The sequence below is a fragment of the Oncorhynchus mykiss genome, chromosome 11 (assembly GCF_057628025.1).
Source record: "Oncorhynchus mykiss isolate SJ-2025 chromosome 11, ASM5762802v1, whole genome shotgun sequence".
In the NCBI taxonomy this organism is placed as follows: Eukaryota; Metazoa; Chordata; class Actinopteri; order Salmoniformes; family Salmonidae; genus Oncorhynchus; species Oncorhynchus mykiss.
In genome coordinates this window covers 66,798,801-66,819,665 of record NC_143032.1, presented here as the reverse complement: position 1 = coordinate 66,819,665, position 20,865 = coordinate 66,798,801, and the positions used below count along the sequence as shown (strand labels likewise).

The 20,865-nt window shown below is 45.8% G+C and overlaps 1 protein-coding gene across 50 annotated transcripts in view; it reads right to left on the bottom strand.

The window, feature by feature from the left end:
* arvcfb (ARVCF delta catenin family member b) overlaps window positions 1–20,865 on the bottom strand; it is a 310,170-nt gene that overhangs the window by 78,895 nt on the left and 210,410 nt on the right. For all 50 annotated transcript variants that reach the window (XM_036936131.2, XM_090190983.1, XM_090190965.1 and 47 more), the window contains 2 exons: window positions 15,829–16,502; window positions 1,164–1,666 (listed from right to left, as the gene is read on the bottom strand). In XM_036936131.2, coding sequence (XP_036792026.1) covers window positions 1,164–1,666; window positions 15,829–16,502 — 1,177 coding nt within the window. The remainder of the gene's footprint in view (window positions 1–1,163; window positions 1,667–15,828; window positions 16,503–20,865) is intronic.

The window sequence follows — 20,865 nt, the reverse complement described above, 5'->3', positions numbered from 1 at the left end:
AATGGTATAACTAGAACCAGACTACAAGACGCCATGTCGAAAAACCGTGAAGGCCCTGATGGAGAAATTGTACAATGATTGCTCTGTAAGGACAAAGTTCAAACTCTGAAAATGGCCTTTGTGGCATCGATAGGAGTCAGAAACTACAAAGTGTAAATAAATAGGAAAATTTGTCATGAAGTCAGTCTGGTCTAAAACAGAATTTAGAACCTCCGTGCATCACAACAGGTAAATGAAGGTTGGGTTTTGATTTGAAGATGTCCATTTGCCCTCTAACTTGGGGTTAACAGCTGCTGTGATTGCTCTCTATCCAATAGCATAGACAATTAGACAGACCTGCCAATCAGCTCTGACTTTGTTTACATAAGACAATATGTCAAGCATTTTTGAACTTGAGAAATACTGCACCAAACACCTTAGTTAGATGTAAAATTGCACAAGTAAAACATCCTCAGCAAAAACGTAAAAACGATTTACCTATCTCAGATTAATTCTGGGGTTTTTGAGAAAATTAAATAGGCTTTTGCGTCTACAGTGTCTCATGGGGGACAAACATCATTAACCAAACGCGGAATCGGTTAGGAAACACAACTCCAAGACTGAATTTTAGTTTCTTCTAATGAGCAACAGAAAAACAAATGTGCCAAACAGCATGTTCAGTGGCTCTTTAACAACAGGATGATTATGGACGACTATGAACACGCTGTCATGCATCACTGCAACGAGCCATCACATTGATGAGAAGTGGGGCATTAAGGACGTACTGACAACTGAGAACACGGAAGAGAGGCACACAACAGAGAACCTAAAATGGCATTAATACCATCGTTGCTGAGTGGGTGGAGGACAGCAGTAAGGTGAGCGCTGTCTGGTAGGGTTTCCACTAGTTACCACAGCCACAAACTCAAATTTGTTTAATCTTTTTGGTCTTAATTTTAGGCATAAGGTTGGCAGTGTGGTTAAGGTTAGGTTTCAATTGTGAAATCATTAAAAATACTAATGTTTAAACAATCAAAAAAAGGGAAGTCTACACGTTACATTTTTTTCTCCACTTGTCACATCCCTACTGTATAATACTGTAGTAGGTACATAGTATTGGTCTACAGTAACTTACCTCTGTTGATTCTTGATGTACAGTAGGCACTATGGTCTCTGGAACTCACCTGTGATGAGCTCGCGGACCTCCATGTCGTTGGTCTTCCTCAGCAGGCGGACAAGGGCGGGGATACCGTCACAGTTCTTGATGGCCACCTTGTTGTCGTGGTCCTTGCCGTAGGAGATGTTTCTCAGGGCTCCGCAGGCCTTGCGGTGGACCTCAGCCTTGGGATGGTCCAGCAGGCTTGCCAGCACCGGGATCCCCTTCAGCTGGCGCACATCTTTCTTGATCTTGTCGTTTTCGTAGCACAGGTGCTGCAGATACGCGGCGGCGTTAGACTTGACCGGGTCGATGGGGTGGCCCAGCATGGCTATGACCTCTTGCAGATCTGGGTCACGCCAACGCGGGTCCTTGCGGATGCTGTCGATGGAGGGCGAGCGGCGGCCAGCCAGGCGGTCCAGGCTGGCCATGCTTCCCCTCTCGGGCTGGGCCAGGGGGGCCGGGTACATGCCATGGATGTAAGGGTGTCGCTCGTCAATCATCTCCGCCTCGATGGGATCCTCGTAACCCCTATAATGAAGAGAGGGAAAAGGGGGGGGGGGGGGGTACGTTTGAGGAAAGATCATGTAACATAGTTCAGAGCATTTCATATATCTCTGTGAGGAGTTGTAGTTGTATGTTTTCAGTACATTTTCAGGACATTGGGATACAATTTAGTCTACGACTGCAAGGTTAACACCATCAATACTACTTCTACTACTACTAAAACAGATAGAGAGAGCATTTATTGGGATTTGTATAATAGAGGGATTTCAGGAGAAAGAGAAGGGGGGGATAAGAGTTGAGAAAGGCAAAGTGAGGTGAGAGTGATTGACTGATGGAGGGGAAAAGGAGATAGACACAGGGGTGAAGGAGCGGTGAAAAGACAGGAGCGAGAGAGGAAAAAAGAGGACAAAGACGGAGATGGGGGACAAACAAGGCTGGTCTGTTATTAACAGCTCTGTCAGAGGGCCACTCCCATCGATAAGCGAAACAGGGGCCACTTCCATATTAACCGTCTCTGTCGGCTCACAGCGATGTTCTCTTTTACCTTTTTTAATAATGATGGGGGAGCTGGTGTTAGTGTTGGGCGAGGAGGAGGAGAGGGAGAGAGAGAAACATAGTGATAGTAGAGACAGAAAGAGCCAGGGAGAAGAGGAAAGGCGATTGAAAGAGGGAGAGAGAGAAAAAGAAAGAGGGAGCGAGTGAAAGAAAAACAGACATTCAGAAATAAAGAATTTAATTTGAAACAGCAAGCCAGACAAAATTAAATGGGGCTATTTATATAATAAATATGAATTTGGAGAGCAGAAATGATTAAATATTAAAGCATTAGACCACTCACTAAAGGCTTCAGTCACACAAAAGTTACACTTGAATCTGAACTGGTTCTCTAGCAGATTAGTAAGAATGTCTCAGCTAGGGTTGTTACGATGATCACATTACCGCTACACCGGCGGTCACGAGTCATGATGGCAGTCAAATTCCATGTGACTGTTTAGTCACATTAATTAGGCTTCTCTAAGCTCTGATGCTGCTGATGGTCATTAGTAGCATACCAAACTTGCTAACTATCTGGTACTCAGCACTCTATTGTCCCTCTAATCACTCTGACATCAATGCGAATGTAATCGAAAATCTAATCAATCTCTTAATGAGAGCCCATGAGCTCAAGTAGCGCAACATTTCTTTATGCTATGCAATTGAGGCCTCTATTAAAAAGAGGAGGATCCCATCAGCTTCCTATAGGCTAGGCCTACTATATTTATTTATCAACTTTCCTAATATTAAGCACATTGCTTCTCTTTACAACAGGATTATAGCTTACCTGACTGGCATGAAAATGAACCACGGGAAAAGCGTCCTCCAATCACTATTTAAGTACATAGATGACATGTATTTTTTTCCCCTGGACTGTTTAACCTGGAAGCCAGCCGAACCAATGTGTCGGAGGAAACACTGTTCAACTGATGACCAAAGTCAGCCTGCAGGCGCCCGGTCCGCCACAAGGAGTTGCTAGAGCACGATGAGCCAAGTAAAGCCCCCGGCGGCCAAACCCTCCCCTAACCTGGACGACACAGGGACAATTGTGCGCCTCCCTATGGTACTCCCAGTCACGACCTGTTGTGACACAGCCGCTGTGCTACTTGCTAGGTCCAGTCTTAAAGTTTGTATCACAACTAAAGTGGCCAAATAACTTCTTAAAATGAAGCACAATCAGCTTTACAAGGGGTGTAGAGTCTAACTGGCATACATACGCAGCACGTTTCAAGTTTGGAGAAGATAAGTTTCGCCATAGAAATGCACTTTGAGAATGGTGTTTTCCCGCTAATGGAACATTTGCGCTTATAGCTTACTGCCCGTGTGTGTATTGCTGTGCTTATAATGTGAAGAAATAGCCTAATAGTTTATCAACATTTTAAGCTAAATGTTCTGATCTGTCAGCCTCATTGCTTAAAAACATTTTTTTAAATGCTAATGGTTGTATAAATTTGGGATCTATCGCATCCCACAACTGTCCCAGACTATGTTTGGAATATTTATTTCTCACACACACAGAATAGGTCAACTTTGTACTATCGGGGATGGTAGATTGACATAGGCTAGTTCTTTTGTTGTTCGTTTGGCTTAATCATCTTGTTGGCTGATGAAAAGTAAATATGGAAAGTTTTTCCAATATCTACAATATGCAGCTTGGAATTGGATAAGGACGCGCACAGTTGCATCCCCGATGTGTCTGTCTTCACTTCTAGCCTGTGAGAAAGACCCGCGTCATTAGAGTGTATTGGAATCAGTTTGCCCCGAAACAAAGAGTAGTAGATACAGCTCCTACAGAGCTGGAACCGTTCATTTACTTCTCCAGACAAAAAGGGCTCCATTGCAAAACTCATCTGGGACTAAATTCGTTAGCTTGATTTCTAGCAGCTTAGCTAGCAGCTGGTTAGCGGCTCTGTCAAGCAGGCTTCAACCTGTCTGTTAAGCGGGATTCCGAGACAAGAAATAACAGTCCAAGCTGTTAAAAGCTAACCGTGTCACGGAATCCATGTAAAAACAAGTTCAGTATTTATTTCTCTTTTTTTGTAAAAAAACAACAAACCGAGTGTTTCCAGCATACAGTGTTCAGCTGCACACTCCCTGTGGCCAGGAGAGGAGAGGCAGCAGTAGAGAGAGAACCCAACCATACCCACAGGGAGGTTTCTGACCCAACACTGCCTCACCAAAGACTATGCTAATGCCCTGCCTGTCCTGGCTGCCTCCCTAAGACTGGGCCCAGGTTAGCTTAGTGCCAGAGCCATTAAGGGAGATGTATTCCATTTATATATACAGTATGATGGTGCTAAGCAGTTAGCTCTTCTGTGGTGAAGTGGGTCCCGAGGTAGGCCTACACGTCCCAGATGAGAGCCCCTCTATTCCACACAATCCCCTCCAGTCTCTCCCCTGTCTCCAGGCCCCTCCAGTAACCTTCCTCCCTAGCCCTCGTTGGTCTGTGATCAACACAATGCTCTCTGCTCATCAATTCTCAAGGAGGACTCATTGAAGGGGGAAAAAAGTGGAACTCTTCATTTCCATCTCAGAGTGGTGGAGGAGGAGGCGATCTCACGACTGACAGATCATTAGGGTTCTGAAGAATACTGTAGCCATGTTTCCCAACCCTGGTGCTCCAGTACCACCAACAGTACACATGTTTATTGTAACCCTGGTGCTCCAGTACCACCAACAGTACACATGTTTATTGTAACCCTGGTGCTCCAGTACCACCAACAGTACACATGTTTATTGTAACCCTGGTGCTCCAGTACCACCAACAGTACACATGTTTATTGTAACCCTGGTGCTCCAGTACCACCAACAGTACACATGTTTATTGTAACCCTGGTGCTCCAGTACCACCAACAGTACACCTGTTTATTGTAACCCTGGTGCTCCAGTACCACCAACAGTACACATGTTTATTGTAACCCTGGTGCTCCAGTATCCCCAACAGTACACCTGTTTATTGTAACCCTGGTGCTCCAGTAGCCCCAACAGTGCACATGTTTATTGTAACCCTGGTGCTCCAGTACCACCAACAGTACACATGTTTATTGTAACCCTGGTGCTCCAGTATCCCCAACAGTACACCTGTTTATTGTAACCCTGGTGCTCCAGTAGCCCCAACAGTGCACATGTTTATTGTAACCCTGGTGCTCCAGTATCCCCAACAGTGCACATGTTTATTGTAACCCTGGTGCTCCAGTATCCCCAACAGTGCACCTGTTTATTGTAACCCTGGTGCTCCAGTACCACCAACAGTGCACATGTTTATTGTAACCCTGGTGCTCCAGTATCCCCAACAGTACACCTGTTTATTGTAACCCTGGTGCTCCAGTAGCCCCAACAGTGCACATGTTTATTGTAACCCTGGTGCTCCAGTACCACCAACAGTACACATGTTTATTGTAACCCTGGTGCTCCAGTAGCCCCAACAGTACACCTGTTTATTGTAACCCTGGTGCTCCAGTACCACCAACAGTACACATGTTTATTGTAACGCTGGTGCTCCAGTATCCCCAACAGTACACCTGTTTATTGTAACCCTGGTGCTCCAGTACCACCAACAGTACACATGTTTATTGTAACGCTGGTGCTCTAGTATCCCCAACAGTACACATGTTTATTGTAACGCTGGTGCTCCAGTATCCCCAACAGTACACGTTTATTGTAACCCTGGTGCTCCAGTATCCCCAACAGTACACACGTTTATTGTAACCCTGGTGCTCCAGTACCACCAACAGTACACGTTTATAGTAATCCTGGTGCTCCAGTACCACCAACAGTACACATATTTTTTGTAATCCTGGTGCTCCAGTACCGCCAACAGTACACATGTTTATTGTAACCCTGGTGCTCCAGTACCACCAACAGTACACATGTTTATTGTAATCCTGGTGCTCCAGTACCACCAACAGTACACATGTTTATTGTAACCCTGGTGCTCCAGTATCCCCAACAGTACACATGTTTATTAATGATAATGATTTTACTTGTTCCACACACTTAAGGGTAAGATAGTAACAGACCGAGGAAAATAACCATCGTCACACAAAGTCACCATAATGGAACTATCCCAAGGGGGTTCCCTGTGTTTGGGGTAGGAACGATACTATGATACTAAGTTTAATTCCGCTAGTTCTGTTCTCTACTCTCCACTCTGACGTCTTTTCATCAGGAAAACAGGAGAGCTAGAGACAGGAAATGGGACAGGGGAATCTAATTAGTGTTGCACACTATGCGCCACCCACTGTAGCCTCCCCTCCACCCCACCACCCAGAGAGGCTTGTTTATCATACTTCCATAACTGGCCAGTCATCTATGATGTACGGTGCAACAAAAAGGGGCGACAGCCCTAACTGAGTGCTGGTGGTTATGGAGCTAGCTCCAGCATTTACTTGAATTTTAATGATTTTTATGTTAATTATATCCTTTAAATTTCTCCCGGCTGCCCTAGTGCACGTTGCGAGGGGAGAATCTCATCATGGTATTGCTGTGTCTGGGGCACATTACTTTGTGGGTTTAAATGAGCCCCTCGGTAGCATATCAGCTTTTATGGCAACACGTTTTACATTTTACCACCAGTGAAATCAATACATGATGAACTGGGAGAAAAAGCTCCTACCCAAGCAGCAATGTAACTAGACACTAAATCCTTATATATTCAGTAGGCCGGGGTTGAGCTGATATTAAAGATAAAGTAAACCAACACCACAGGGAAGACAAGACCAGGGTCTGGAGAGACAAGCAGCTAAACACAAGACCAGGGTCTGGAGAGACAAGCAGCTAAACACAAGACCAGGGTCTGGAGAGACAAGCAGCTAAACACAAGACCAGGGTCTGGAGAGACAAGCAGCTAAACACAAGACCAGGGTCTGGAGAGACAAGCAGCTAAACACAAGACCAGGGTCTGGAGAGACAAGCAGCTAAACACAAGACCAGGGTCTGGAGAGACAAGCAGCTAAACACAAGACCAGGGTCTGGAGAGACAAGCAGCTAAACACAAGACCAGGGTCTGGAGAGACAAGCAGCTAAACACAAGGCCAGGGTCTGAAGAGACAAGCCACTAAACACAAGGCCAGGGTCTGGAGAGACAAGCAGCTAAACACAAGACCAGGGTCTGGAGAGACAAGCAGCTAAACACAAGGCCAGGGTCTGGAGAGACAAGCAGCTAAACACAAGACCAGGATCTGGAGAGACAAGCAGCTAAACACAAGGCCAGGGTCTGGAGAGACAACCAGCTAAACACAAGGCCAGGGTCTGGAGAGACAAGCAGCTAAACACAAGACCAGGGTCTGGAGAGACAAGCAGCTAAACACAAGACCAGGGTCTGGAGAGACAAGCAGCTAAACACAAGGCCAAGGTCTGGAGAGACAAGCAGCTAAACACAAGGCCAGGGTCTGGAGAGACAAGCAGCTAAACACAAGGCCAAGGTCTGGAGAGACAAGCAGCTAAACACAAGGCCAAGGTCTGGAGAGACAAGCAGCTAAACACAAGGCCAGGGTCTGGAGAGACAAGCAGCTAAACACAAGGCCAAGGTCTGGAGAGACAAGCAGCTAAACACAAGGCCAGGGTCTGGAGAGACAAGCAGCTAAACACAAGGCCAAGGTCTGGAGAGACAAGCAGCTAAACACAAGGCCAGGGCCTGGAGAGACAAGCAGCTAAACACAAGACCAGGGTTTGGAGAGACAAGCAGCTAAACACAAGGCCAGGGTCTGGAGAGACAAGCAGCTAAACACAAGACCAGGGTCTGGAGAGACAAGCAGCTAAACAGCTAAACACAAGACCAGGGTCTGGAGAGACAAGCAGCTAAACACAAGGCCAGGGTCTGGAGAGACAAGCAGCTAAACACAAGACCAGGGTCTGGAGAGACAAGCAGCTAAACACAAGACCAGGGTCTGGAGAGACAAGCAGCTAAACACAAGACCAGGGTCTGGAGAGACAAGCAGCTAAACACAAGACCAGTGTCTGGAGAGACAAGCAGCTAAACACAAGACCAGGGTCTGGAGAGACAAGCAGCTAAACACAAGACCAGGGTCTGGAGAGACAAGCAGCTAAACACAAGACCAGGGTCTGGAGAGACAAGCAGCTAAACAGCTAAACACAAGACCAGGGTCTGGAGAGACAAGCAGCTAAACAGCTAAACACAAGACCAGGGTCTGGAGAGACAAGCAGCTAAACACAAGGCCAGGGTCTGGAGAGACAAGCAGCTAAACACAAGACCAGGGTCTGGAGAGACAAGCAGCTAAACACAAGACCAGGGTCTGGAGAGACAAGCAGCTAAACACAAGACCAGGGTCTGGAGAGACAAGCAGCTAAACACAAGACCAGGGTCTGGAGAGACAAGCAGCTAAACACAAGACCAGGGTCTGGAGAGACAAGCAGCTAAACACAAGACCAGGGTCTGGAGAGACAAGCAGCTAAACACAAGACCAGGGTCTGGAGAGACAAGCAGCTAAACACAAGACCAGGGTCTGGAGAGACAAGCAGCTGCATTGAAATGTGAGCCACAAGCAGACTAAGCTGAAAGACACCAAATGCCAAGAAAAGTCTATGTTTCTAAGGCATTCGTGTGGTTTTGGTCTTGTGGTACGAGGTTAGGTTTAGTTATCATGGCCTAATTGCAAGGGTAGCCTTGATCAGACAGCTTCTGAAATAGTTGTCTCCTTCTTCAGCTTCAAAAATGACCTTACTGCTACTTCCTTGAAGGGTGTTGGTTGAGGACATCTCAATGGAATGGTATAGTCCAGTCTACCTTCACCACCTCCTTTTTCTCACAGAATGGTTCCTTCCAGTCTAAGGAATGTACAGTGGAACCATTCCAGGAACCAGGAGGGTTGAGGGTGGACTGGAACGTGAAGCACCACAAACCTCAAGCTCTGCCTTCAGCCCTGGTAATGAGGAAGGCCCCAGAGCTAGGAGCTCTGCTCTGATTAAGCCCCAGTCATTAAGGCTAGGCTGGAACAGGCCTGCCTGCTACAGTGAGGTTTTGGTCTGGAGAGCCTCTCAGCTAGCCTGGATAAACCAGTCTGAGCCCTGTGCTCACCATTGAGAGAAGCATTCAGTCTAGTTGAACCAGGCTAACCATAGCTGCATGATAGATGGAAAAAGGCTGTGAGTGAGTAGAGGTTATACAGTACCAAGCATTCCTTTGTGAACATCCTGTCTGGTCTAACCACACATTCATAAATACAGTTGGGGGATTCAAATGCTAACAGAAATAGAAGATGACGAGCCAAATCAACACTGCTGTGAATAAACCTCAGAAACAGAGAGTTATAGAGGGCATTACCAAATTATGTCTTCATTGCTATCAGATACATGCGCATACATCAACCGTCACACTCTTACACACACTGAGAATCAGTGTACAGTTGGGGTTGAACTGGAACTCATTTAAGATACACCTGATGACGGGGTTGGTAAACGGGGTGCGGGCTGAGTGATGGGAATGTCAGCATTTGCATTTAAATTGGCACCATTGTGTTGATATAGGTGGGGTTTAATCACAGGATGTGAAAGGCCCTTGCCGCCTCAAAGCTACAGCTACCGCCGGCACCGCCGTCAGGCATAATGCTCACAGGATGATTACAGAAGCAGCTCACACTCATGTTAATGGAGCTGCTAAAGTGAGTGAGTGCGATAGAGAGAGAAAGGAGAGAGAGTGTGTAGGAGTGACAGCCAGCACAGTGAAAAAGGCTTCAGGGACATCCGTCTTATTCTTTCCCTGTCATCTTCTGTCAATTATGTAGATCAAATCTCTATTCCTGTGGTCTCTGACCCTCTCCAATCCCTAAGGAGACAAACCTCAAAGGATTAGCAGTGGAGACATAATGTGTCCATCTCTGTTTGGAGGAACATTTCCACATGATTATGAGGTCAGTGACTATCCAGTATACACACAACAGATTGGTCATGTTCAGTTATGAATGTGAGCAATAAGTGATTTCTGATTCACAAGAGGCATGGCTACAAAACATCAGAAACATGCTCCTGTTGTATTCTAACTGCTTATGCTCTCATTATCTGTTTGTTTCTTACTTCAATGAAAAGAAACATTGAAGAAACACTGTTCAGAACTTAGTTTCCCCATCATTGGGCAACTTCTTGTGACAAACTTCTAATAAGACAGAAGAAAGATATCTGTCTCATGCTAAAAGCTATGCACTTCTAGTCTTGGCAGGCTCTCAGCGGAGTACTGGTCTCTCTCTCTCTCTCTCTCGCTCATGTGACATGTCCCCTCTCCATTAAGGTAGATGGGGAGGAGGGGCCCAGAAGCCCCTGGAGGCCTGCTGATGGTGACCCCTGGAGGCCCCATGGCAGGGGGAGGTGGGCAGGCAGTTGCAGCATGGCCCCGGTCACACCAGGGAGAGATGAGCGATTTGAGATTGGCTCCAGACATCGCCATTGTCTGGCAGAGTTCAAAAGCAGCTATTAATCATGCTGACAACCACACACACACACAAATATATACACACAAATATACACACACACACACACACACACACACATATATATATATATATATATATATATATATATATATAGATATACACACACACACATACACACACACACACACACACACACACATATATAGAAGCACACATGTACACACAAAGGATGAAAGAAAGAGAGAGTGGGTGGAAACACACCCACACACACACACCAAGTGAGAGGGGGGACAGAACACCCACATACTGTACAATTCAATTTGGACACACACACACACACCTAACTAAAGACTACAAGTTTGGGCGGCCCAGTTCGTCCCTCCTACCCTGTAATAGATGACTAGAACTCCACCATGTTGATCTAATGTATGGTCGACGATAGCGCAGGAAACCATTTTTGCGCTAAACATCTTAATTTTTATTTTCCTTTTAATTGACGGTTCCCAAAGCGACTAGAAGATAAGCTGTAATTAAAGTGCTTTAATTCACACATTCATTACAGCAACATCGATATTGTATTATGTTCTCGGAGACATACTAATGAGTGTGTGTGTGTGTGTGAGAGAGAGAGAGAGAGAGAGAGAGAGAGAGAGAGAGAGAGAGAGAGAGAGACAGTCAGACAGAGAGAGAGAGAGAGAGGCAGTCAGACAGAGAGAGAGAGGGGCAGTCAGACAGAGAGAGAGACTGTATTACAGATGTGTTACTGTTTGTTTGATAGGTGACACAGCAGGTGATATCAGTGATGGTGTGTGTTGGAAAGACAGGGAAAGATGGCATGTTATGTTTTTCCCAAAGAAATGACGAGGGTATTGCCTCGTGAAATTAATCAGAGAGCTAGCCACCTGTCAAGTGCCTAATCAGATGTGTGTGTGCTTGTATGTATTAGTATTAGTAATTGCCTGTCACAGCAACCGCTTCTCCTCAAGCCAATAGTGGAGTGAATCAATTTCTGGCTGTGTGTGCGTTTGTGTGTGTGTGTGTGTGTGTGTGTGTGTGTGTGTGTGCGTGCGTGCGTGCATGAGCATTCCATGCAGACGGAATCTCTGATTAAAGGGAAGCACCTTCAATTTGTACTTCCCTGTCCTGTGCTAGGCATAAATACAACACATCACCATGCTGCCTGTGTGTGTGATTAGGAATGTCCCAGACACTCAGCCCGACACTGTCAGAGGCTGCTACACTGCTACTCTACATCACCTTTGAACATCTACATGACAGAAACAGCACGCACGCACGCACACACACACACACATAGGATTCCTATCTTCCTCCCTCACAAACCTCCTCAGTTCAATTCCCTTAAAACTGGCTCAAGGCCCACATTTAATTTCTCTTCCAATGGAAATTAATAAATCCATCTTTCACAGATCATTGATAAAAAAGAAAAGGTCTTTAAAACACACACTGCTCCTCGTCCTGCGCCTGTCCTAAGTCAAGCATGCTTGAAGTTTCTTTCTTGTGCTACAGAGTACAGGAAAAGTAGACATTGGTGTGGCCTGGAGGACTGCACAATCACAAAGGGAGATACGGTGGTGTTATTAGGAGACAAGGGTCAATTTTGGGGTCTTTGTCAGAGGCTAACTGTCTGTTTTCTGGCAGATGGAGACCTGTTACTGACAGTCCAGTGAGGAGGCTCAAGGAAGAAGATGGACAACACTGGAGCCTGTATTTAACACTCTCTCTCTCTACCTCCATCTCCATGCAAGCATTTCGCTATACGCAAAATAATATCTGCAAAATATGTGTAAGCGACCAATAAAAATTTAATATGATTCCCTTTTTCTATGGTCTCTCTCTCAGGGTCTCTCTTTCTGTGTCTAACAATATCTGTTTCCCTCTCTCCCTATCTAACTGTGTCTCTGTCTCTCCCTCCCTCCCTCCCACTCTCTTTCTCTGTCTGACTGCCTCTCTCTCTTTCTCTGTCTGACTGCCTCTCTCTCTTTCTCTGTCTGACTGCCTCTCTCCTCTCTCTCTCTCTTTCTCTGTCTGTCTGACTGCCTCTCTCTCTCTAAGTGCCCCTCTCTCTCTTTGTCTGACTGCCTCTCTCTCTCTCTCTTTCTTTCTCTGTCTGACTGCCTCTCTCTCTCTTTCTCTGTCGAACTGTCTCTCTCTCTCTTTCTCTGTCTGTCTGACTCTCTCTCTCTTTCTCTGTCTGTCTGTCTGTCTGTCTGTCTGACTGCCTCTCTCTTTCTCTGTCTGACTGCCTCTCTCTCTCTGTCTGACTCTCTCTCTCTTTCTCTGTCGAACTGTCTCTCTCTCTCTTTCTCTGTCTGTCTGACTCTCTCTCTCTTTCTCTGTCTGTCTGTCTGTCTGTCTGTCTGTCTGTCTGACTGCCTCTCTCTTTCTCTGTCTGACTGCCTCTCTCTCTCTTTCTCTGTCTGACTCTCTCTCTCTTTCTCTGTCTGTCTGACTCTCTCTTTCTCTGTCAGACTGCCTCTCTCTCTCTTTCTCTGTCTGACTGCCTCTCTCCTCTCTCTCTCTTTGTCTGTCTGACTGCCTCTCTCCTCTCTCTCTCTTTGTCTGACTGCCTCTCTCTCTCTCTCTCGCTCTTTCTCTCTTTGTCTGACTGCCTCTCTCTCTCTTTCTCTCTTTGTCTGACTGCCTCTCTTTCTTTCTCTGTCTGACTGCCTCTCTCTCTTTCTCTGTCTGACTGCCTCTCTCTCTTTCTCTGTCTCTCTTTCTCGCTCTAACTGCCTCTCTCTCTCTTTCTCTGTCTGACTGCCTCTCTCTCTCTCTCTCTCTCTATCTCTCTCTCTCTGTCTGACTGCCTCTCTCTCTCTCTCTCTTTCTCTGTCTGAATGCCTCTCTCTCTCCCTCTCTCTGTCTAACTGCCTCTCTCTTTCTCTGTCTGACTGCCTCTCTCCTCTCTCTCTCTCTTTCTCTGTCTGTCTGACTGCCTCTCTCTCTCTCTCTCTCTCTTTCTCTGTCTGAATGCCTCTCTCTCTCTTTCTCTGTCTGACTGCCTCTCTCTCTCTCTCTTTCTCTGTCTGACTGCCTCTCTCTCTCTCTCTCTCTCTCTCTCTCTCTCTGTCTAACTGCCTCTCTCTCTCTCTCTCTCGCTCTCTTTCTCTATTTCCCTCCCTCTTTCTATCAGTCTCTCTTTCTGACAGAAACACACGTTCAACAGCCATTTGCATGAACATGGAAATCAAAAGCTCTCTTCCCTTCAGACCTTCTCTGTAGGAATCAGTCAATGAGAAAATACATATGTTTTTAAATGTACACACACATAGTTGTTTCTCACCCATGCTGGAAGAACAAGACATGTATTCTTAATTTGCCTAATCTTGAGCAAACTATTATTGTCGTGTATCAGACTATGCCTGTACTGTAGCCATGCATAGAACTAATCCTCCTAGTGCGTCACCTACAGAGGAAAGAACCTGTGTCTTCTGCAGCGAGGACGACACACATGGCTGGCTACACTCAATCAACAACTCTCACAGCCAAAATGCTATTCGCCCCCCTGCTCGAGTCTTAATCCTGGCTACATATACTTCACCTGGTAACACTTGTCGAGACATGACTTTAACATTAATCTGAAGACTGTTATTTATCTAATTAACTAACTATGTTTAATTGTTACTTTGAACACAAACCGCTGCCCGCTTTGAGTAAGAAATCTTGAATGTCTTTATGTGAAATGCCTGGGATCACGGTGGATCTCTCGGTGAACAGGGCCGCCTTGGAAAGGGGGTTGGGCCTTTTCGCGGCATGCTTGTAAGGCTCTGATCGTCCCAAATGGTTCCGACAAATCTTCTACTGTTGTTCTTCTTTGTAGATATCCGGTATCCGGTGACATGTAGTGTAGTCCTGAACAGAACTACAGAGTTGATTTTCCTTACATTCGCTCTTGAAGATGCTTCTTTGAAGATAGGCTAGCCAGCCGTGTCGATGGTTCCCCAGTTCGTTAATGAGAGTAGCATTATACAATGGTTTTAGCAGAGTAACAGAATGGTCCTACTTAAATTAGCTTTCAAAGATACTTTACTTAGGACAGCTAACCAGCTGTACCAGTGATTGTCCGGGAGGGGAGTTTATAATCTCCACCTCGTGTTGCGATTCAAATTTCAAACTACTTTAAATGTGGAGCTGCAGCTTCACGTCTTTCTGGTCGAATGTGTTTTTTCTTAACCCATCATTTATACAGTTTGCTCAAACGGGGAGGTTCCGGCAGGCTGGCATGCTCCCTGACCTCACTCCAGGTGGTAACTACTCAATGTGCAAAGTCTTAACAAAAACACTTTCATAATTGTTCATATTAGATGCACAACGCATAGTATATGTAGTGCATATGTAGTGGGTAGACTTTCCAAGTTACAGTATTTCCTTTATACATTTTTTATTGACATAAAAAAAAATGACATTAGTGTTCTATAGATCGCCTCTGACTATTCCCCACGTTCAGTGTTATTGTTCCAGTATTCGCTTTTAAACATGTTAGAGTTTTAGCGGGAAAGTCTGTTGAAAGTAAGTACATTCCTTTGGTGAATCTTGAGAGTGCAGACCTGAATCTTCTTGATTTACAACAGGTCATGAGTTGTTAACCCCCACTGGTTTTTCTTTCCATATCTTGGGTGAGAGGGGGTCTGATTGAAGTTATTCGTTGCAAACCTGATCTGACCTATTTGGATTCCCGTGGACAGTCATGACACACTTTATTTTAAGGGTACCTAATAAACCATTTAAAATGAATTTATATATTGTGTGTTCACCATTTATTAATCATTACACCCACATTTATGAATGTTAGTAGGTATTTATTCACACATTTATATTTCCTTAAACATCCTGTGTTGTGTGATTATTCTTCGACCAGGTACTGCTGGAAAGTCTACCAATAGCATGCCCATCTTTTTGTGAGAAATTACACTGATCACTCAAAACATTTAGAAAGTATCTATAATGTATAAATAGCGCTCACTTTAGATCAGGGACTGCAAAAAGAAAACTAATAATAAGTAAATGGTAAATGTGGGAGTAATGATTAACAGATGGTGAACACACAATTTATTAATATCTTATAAATGGTTAAAGCTTTACTCAACATTTAAGTAACAAGGAAGACCTGTTTTCAAGATCTTTACAGACACCCTAAACCAAAACAAAACCAGTCCAATCCTATCTTCCAATCACAGAACAAAGGTCATCTATACATTTTCAGACAACTAAAAACAGACAGCATTCTGTCACGTCTCTCGTTCTCACCTGATGCGTGGCCCGTCGCGGAGCGGCTCTCTCATGGTTCTGCCGCGGTTGGTGCCTGGCAGCGTGCCTTGGCGCCGGCTAGCAGTGGAGTAGTCAGGCTCCAGGTCATAGGGCTCCTCCTCCTCGGGGCCCAGGCTGCGGCGGTCGTCCTCCAGTCCGTAGGGCTCTGGCTGGAAGCGTTCTGGCTGCGACCGGTTCAGGTCCACACTGCTGCTGCCCATGGGGACCTGGGGCTGGGCCACGTGGCCGTAGTCATCCTTCCGGATGGGTAGGGTCCCGTAGCTGTTCTCTGGCCGATAGCTGTTAGCCATAGCGTAGGGGTAGCGAGGTGGCCGGAAGTTGACTCCGCGGGACAGGCTGCCGTAGTTGTCCGTTGCGTCTCCAATGCCGTAGCCGTCATGGAGGCCGTAGTGGCGCCCACCGTACTGACTCCCACCAGCGTCGGGGGGGAGTGCGTCGCTGTAGGAGTCGTTGTAGTTGTTGTAGGAGCGTGTGAGTGTGGAGGTGGCCTGCGGCGTCGTGATGTAGCGCTCGCCATTCTTCAGGTAGCGCCGGTCGATGGAGTCTGTGTAGCTGCCCAGCGGGGACGAGCCCTCAGGCAGGGGCAGGCCGTCGGGGCCCAGGGGCACCTGGCGAACCGTCCGCGTGGTCACCGTCTTCACCATCTTAGTCACCTAGAGGAGGAGACGAGGTCACAAAGACAGAGATAACAACTGATTACCTAATCCCCATCACATTAGTAGTTCATCCATTACTACCCAATCCTGGAAGTCTGTGTCGTGTGTATGGGCCACACCATGAGCAACAGTTGATGAGAACAATGTTGAAGCATTCTGATCAACTGGACAGGACTGTACTGAACACTATGTTGAGGTTTCCCACCAGACAGAGAGACCACAGATTAATCTCATCCCCAGACGGCTCTCTCTATAGGGCAACAACTGAGCCTGGGGACGAGGTTACCCACAGTGAGAGACAGGTGGTTAGGACTGAGACACAGCGTGGACACAGCACACCGATGTAGCCTGTTGAATCACACAGACTGGAAAGTGGGATGCCGATGCCACACAGTGAGAGAGAGGCTGAGGAATGAGATGAGTGACCTCTGAAGTTGTTAGTATCACACTGATCAGACCACAAGCATTGTCAACAACAGGTCAAAGTCATGCATTGGGAAACTCAGTGACAAGAAAAGGTCGTACCATTGCCTTTAATTCATTTCTATTTAGAAAAACTTGAGGCTAGTAGGTGTTGGAAGTAAGGTTGAGTTTCTGCGACATGTTCCAATAATAGTTCCAAGAGCATCTGTTCAGGGCAGTAGTAGGACAACAGCCTTGGATGCAGAGCGCAGAACCTTGACTTCCACTTAAGGTGCATGGTCAGAATCTGCAGCCCAAATGGCACCCTGTCCCTATACAGTACACTACTTTTGACAAGAGCCCATAGGGCTTTGGTAGTACACTACCAAGGGAATAAGGTGCAGTTTGGGACGAATTAAGAATCATAACTGGTAACTGTGACGGTCTTATAGTAAACTGTATATATATATATATATATATATATATATATATATATATATATATATATATATGTGTCTATACACCTTGTCCTTAACAAATCACACTCCTACTTGTCTGAGAGTGCTGAAACTGTCTGGCAGTCAGGGAGGGCTAGCAGCATCTCACCTCCTCCTAAGGTTCAGCACCTATACAGAAACCAATTTGCTGCCCAATGAATTCTGCAGTGCCGATAATTGGCTATTTTGTCCGCGGCTATAAATTAATCTTCAAAATTAATGAGGTTGATGAAAATGAATCGTCATTGGAGGGGGCCCTATGTCTGACTCTGATACAATTCGTGTTGTGCCTGACAAGATGCACAGAGATGGTTCATTCCCACTCAACTGGCAGACAAGTACTTCACTGAAATGAGCTTTTTCACATGAACACAGAAAGAGACTGGTTTCTGATTAGTTACATTTTGTGATCCAACCACTTTGCTGAACTCGTAATTATAATATACCAGGTTTATAGTCATATTTATATACAGAATTTTATCAACGGCATGAAATAATAACAAGGAACCTCAATAAAGTATTAAACATATCTCCTCAAAAGAGGAAGCAGGGAACAAAATGTGAATGATAAATGCTAAACATTCACACTCATTAAAAATGTAATCTTCATCCCATTTTCACAAAGACTTTAGTTTGTCCACACACTGTCCGTTTCTCGAACTGTGAGCTATTTTAAATTCTAACGGGCAGAAAACTGTCGACTTTAAGTCATGTCAAGGTTCATTTCTTCTTCGTGAATCATTTCGGTGCATCCATAACATCTACAGCTCGCCCTTCTTTTGTTACTTCACACTACACTGGCATAGCCGCTCCCCCTTCGCTTTGCATGTAACTCACACATAATCATCCCTTTCATGTTAAAAATAAAGCCTTTTTCTGGTTCTTAACTTAATGAAACAGCTTGAGCACAAGGCCACCACTGGCCTTGAAATGACAGGCTGGCTTCTCTTCTGAGCTGGTCGATTAGGGGACTTTTATTGCCATTCATTTCAATGGAGGTGGTGATGGTAATTGAGTACAGACCTGGGTGGGACTAGGTCTCTTCACTTAAAACGACCTCATGCCTGCTACACTGTGCTGAAGTGTCGAAATGATTTCTAAGATCTGGGGTTGAGGATCACTACTCTGAACTATCCAGCAGTGTTCTTCAATCCTGGTTATGGTCCTAATCCACCACAAGCTGAAAATCTGCAGTGGCCCAAACTCCTTCCATCTTGAACACGGCCTTGTTTCAACTCAGCCAGGGAGAGAAGCCTAGACATACACTTCATGTTTGTACTAACATGACTTCTAAAGAGCCTTCGCTGGTACAGCACGAAAAAACGCAAGACAGGTTTCAAACAGAAACTCTGATCTGTTGGAAGATCACAACACGCTAAACAAGCACTACTGGGACTGGGGATGGTGCTTCAGAGAGCGCCCAACTAGATCACTGTAAACAGGCTAAAAGAGAATCTCTAAATGCTGGTGTGTGTTGAGGCCATGTGGCGAAGGCAGCGTGCTACCTTGCCGTAATGAAAGGTGCCTGCAGTCAAACTGGGGCATATGTTTACCAACTGTTAGGCTGTTAAAAGGGGAGGAGAAAGGGAGGGCAGGCGTCACTTTCAGTCTTTATAGTGCTGTAACACTTTCACAATCTCTGCCACATTCAACTTCTATAGACAGACAGAGCTCAAACTGACACACCAGCTGGGGGTTAGTGTAAGCATTTAGGGAGGTTTAGGGTCAGGGAGGTGCAAGTGGGAGGGGTTGGGGGTTCACTTCAAGCCACAAACCAGACGTTTGGGTGCCTTTGTTTTCTTTACTGGGTCTGTCTCTGATGGGGAGGGGGTGGGAGAAGGGGTGGGCACCGGGGTGCTGGGTTTGGACTGCGGGGTGATGGAACCTCCTGGCACCACCAGGGTCTCTGTGACGGTCACTGGCAGGTACCTGCGGCGGGTGATGGTTTTGATCACCTTGGTCACCTATGGGAAAGTGTTGAGGGCCGAGGTGGTCAATCAGTAGTACTGGGCATCACAGTTGTTTGAAAATACATGATTCAATAACATAGGAATAGAAGATCACCAAAAAACGACAGGGTAAAATCGCATATCAAATTGTTTTGCAATTTGTATCAGAGTGGCTTTCGTTCTTTCCCTTCACACCTTTCTCCCTGTTGTGTTTAATTTGTTTATATGGCCTGCCTTAACCCTCATTAACTCCCATCCACAGGACAGGGTGGAATGCCACTGTTTTTGATTGTTTTATTTATCTATTTTTAAGAACAGTGGTAGTGTTTCACCCAACATTCACCATTCAGCCAGAGTGCAGCTGGAGAATGTCCAAAGAAAAGCACCGTGTGTTGGGAGGGAGATGGAGGATGGACGTGGTGGAGCCACTTTCCTTTGTTTGTGTGTGTGTGTGTGGTGAAGCTCCTTCCCTTCTCACCAGTTAGCTAGTTCCACATACCAGCCAGCACACTGACTCACTCCTTTACAGCTGGAGCGGGTAGAAAGTTAGGCTTGTTAGGCCTTGTTATGGTCTGTTTGTTTAGGTGTGGTGGCTGGCTACTGATACTGCTGCCTATACTGCTGCTTGCCTTGTGTGCAAATGTGTTTATCATAAAAAAACATGCATTTCCAAAAGCAGAGTGATGTGAAATCCTAGTGTTTCATCTTGCTGTGCTTGGAGGGGATACTCAGAAGGCATTCAAGGAAATGCAGTGTGTAGCTAGCTTCAGCATCCTGTTGAAAGGAAGCCAATAATACATCAATTGAAAAGATGAGAGAGATGTGAAGATGAGTCTGGATACATCACGTGTGCAAACTTCCATCACAAGCTGCCTTGCCAATACATTTGCCACAATTATAAAGCAACAGTCAAAACCGTCTCTTCCAAGGCTTACATCCAGATGAATCTGTTTCTTCCCTTCAAAATAACTTCCAAAAAGCATCCTCTGTCTCGTCCCTGTGGAATTAAGTGTCCTTAAAAACAGTGACTCTCGTTCCCCAAGCCCTAGCCCTTGACTATTTTTTATTAGCTGTGTGTGCGTGAGTGAGTGTGTCCAATCCCCTACAGTAAATAGGATAGCAACACACACAGTGAAACAGAGCGATTAGCTGGTCTGTTTAATTACAAACTCTGTAGTGTCTCTAATGTGCCAGCAGCTCTACCCTTGGTCCCTCCGTAGGGTCCCTCCCTTGGGAACCAGACTGTCAGAACAGAACACATCTCTGCTTCACTGGAGATGTGGGGCGAGTCCCAAGCTGCGTCCCAAATGGCACCCAACTCCTCATATAGTGCACTACTTTTGTCCAGAGCTCTGGGCTATAGTGAACTATATAGGGAACAGGGTACCATTCGGGACGTAACCACACTGCACTGAGACACTTTCTGGAGAGGTAGTGTGCATAGCGTGGAGCAGGGCTGACTGAAGGGGGAAAGCTGTGAGCTGTGTTTAGGAAGGCCAGTAACGGTAGGAG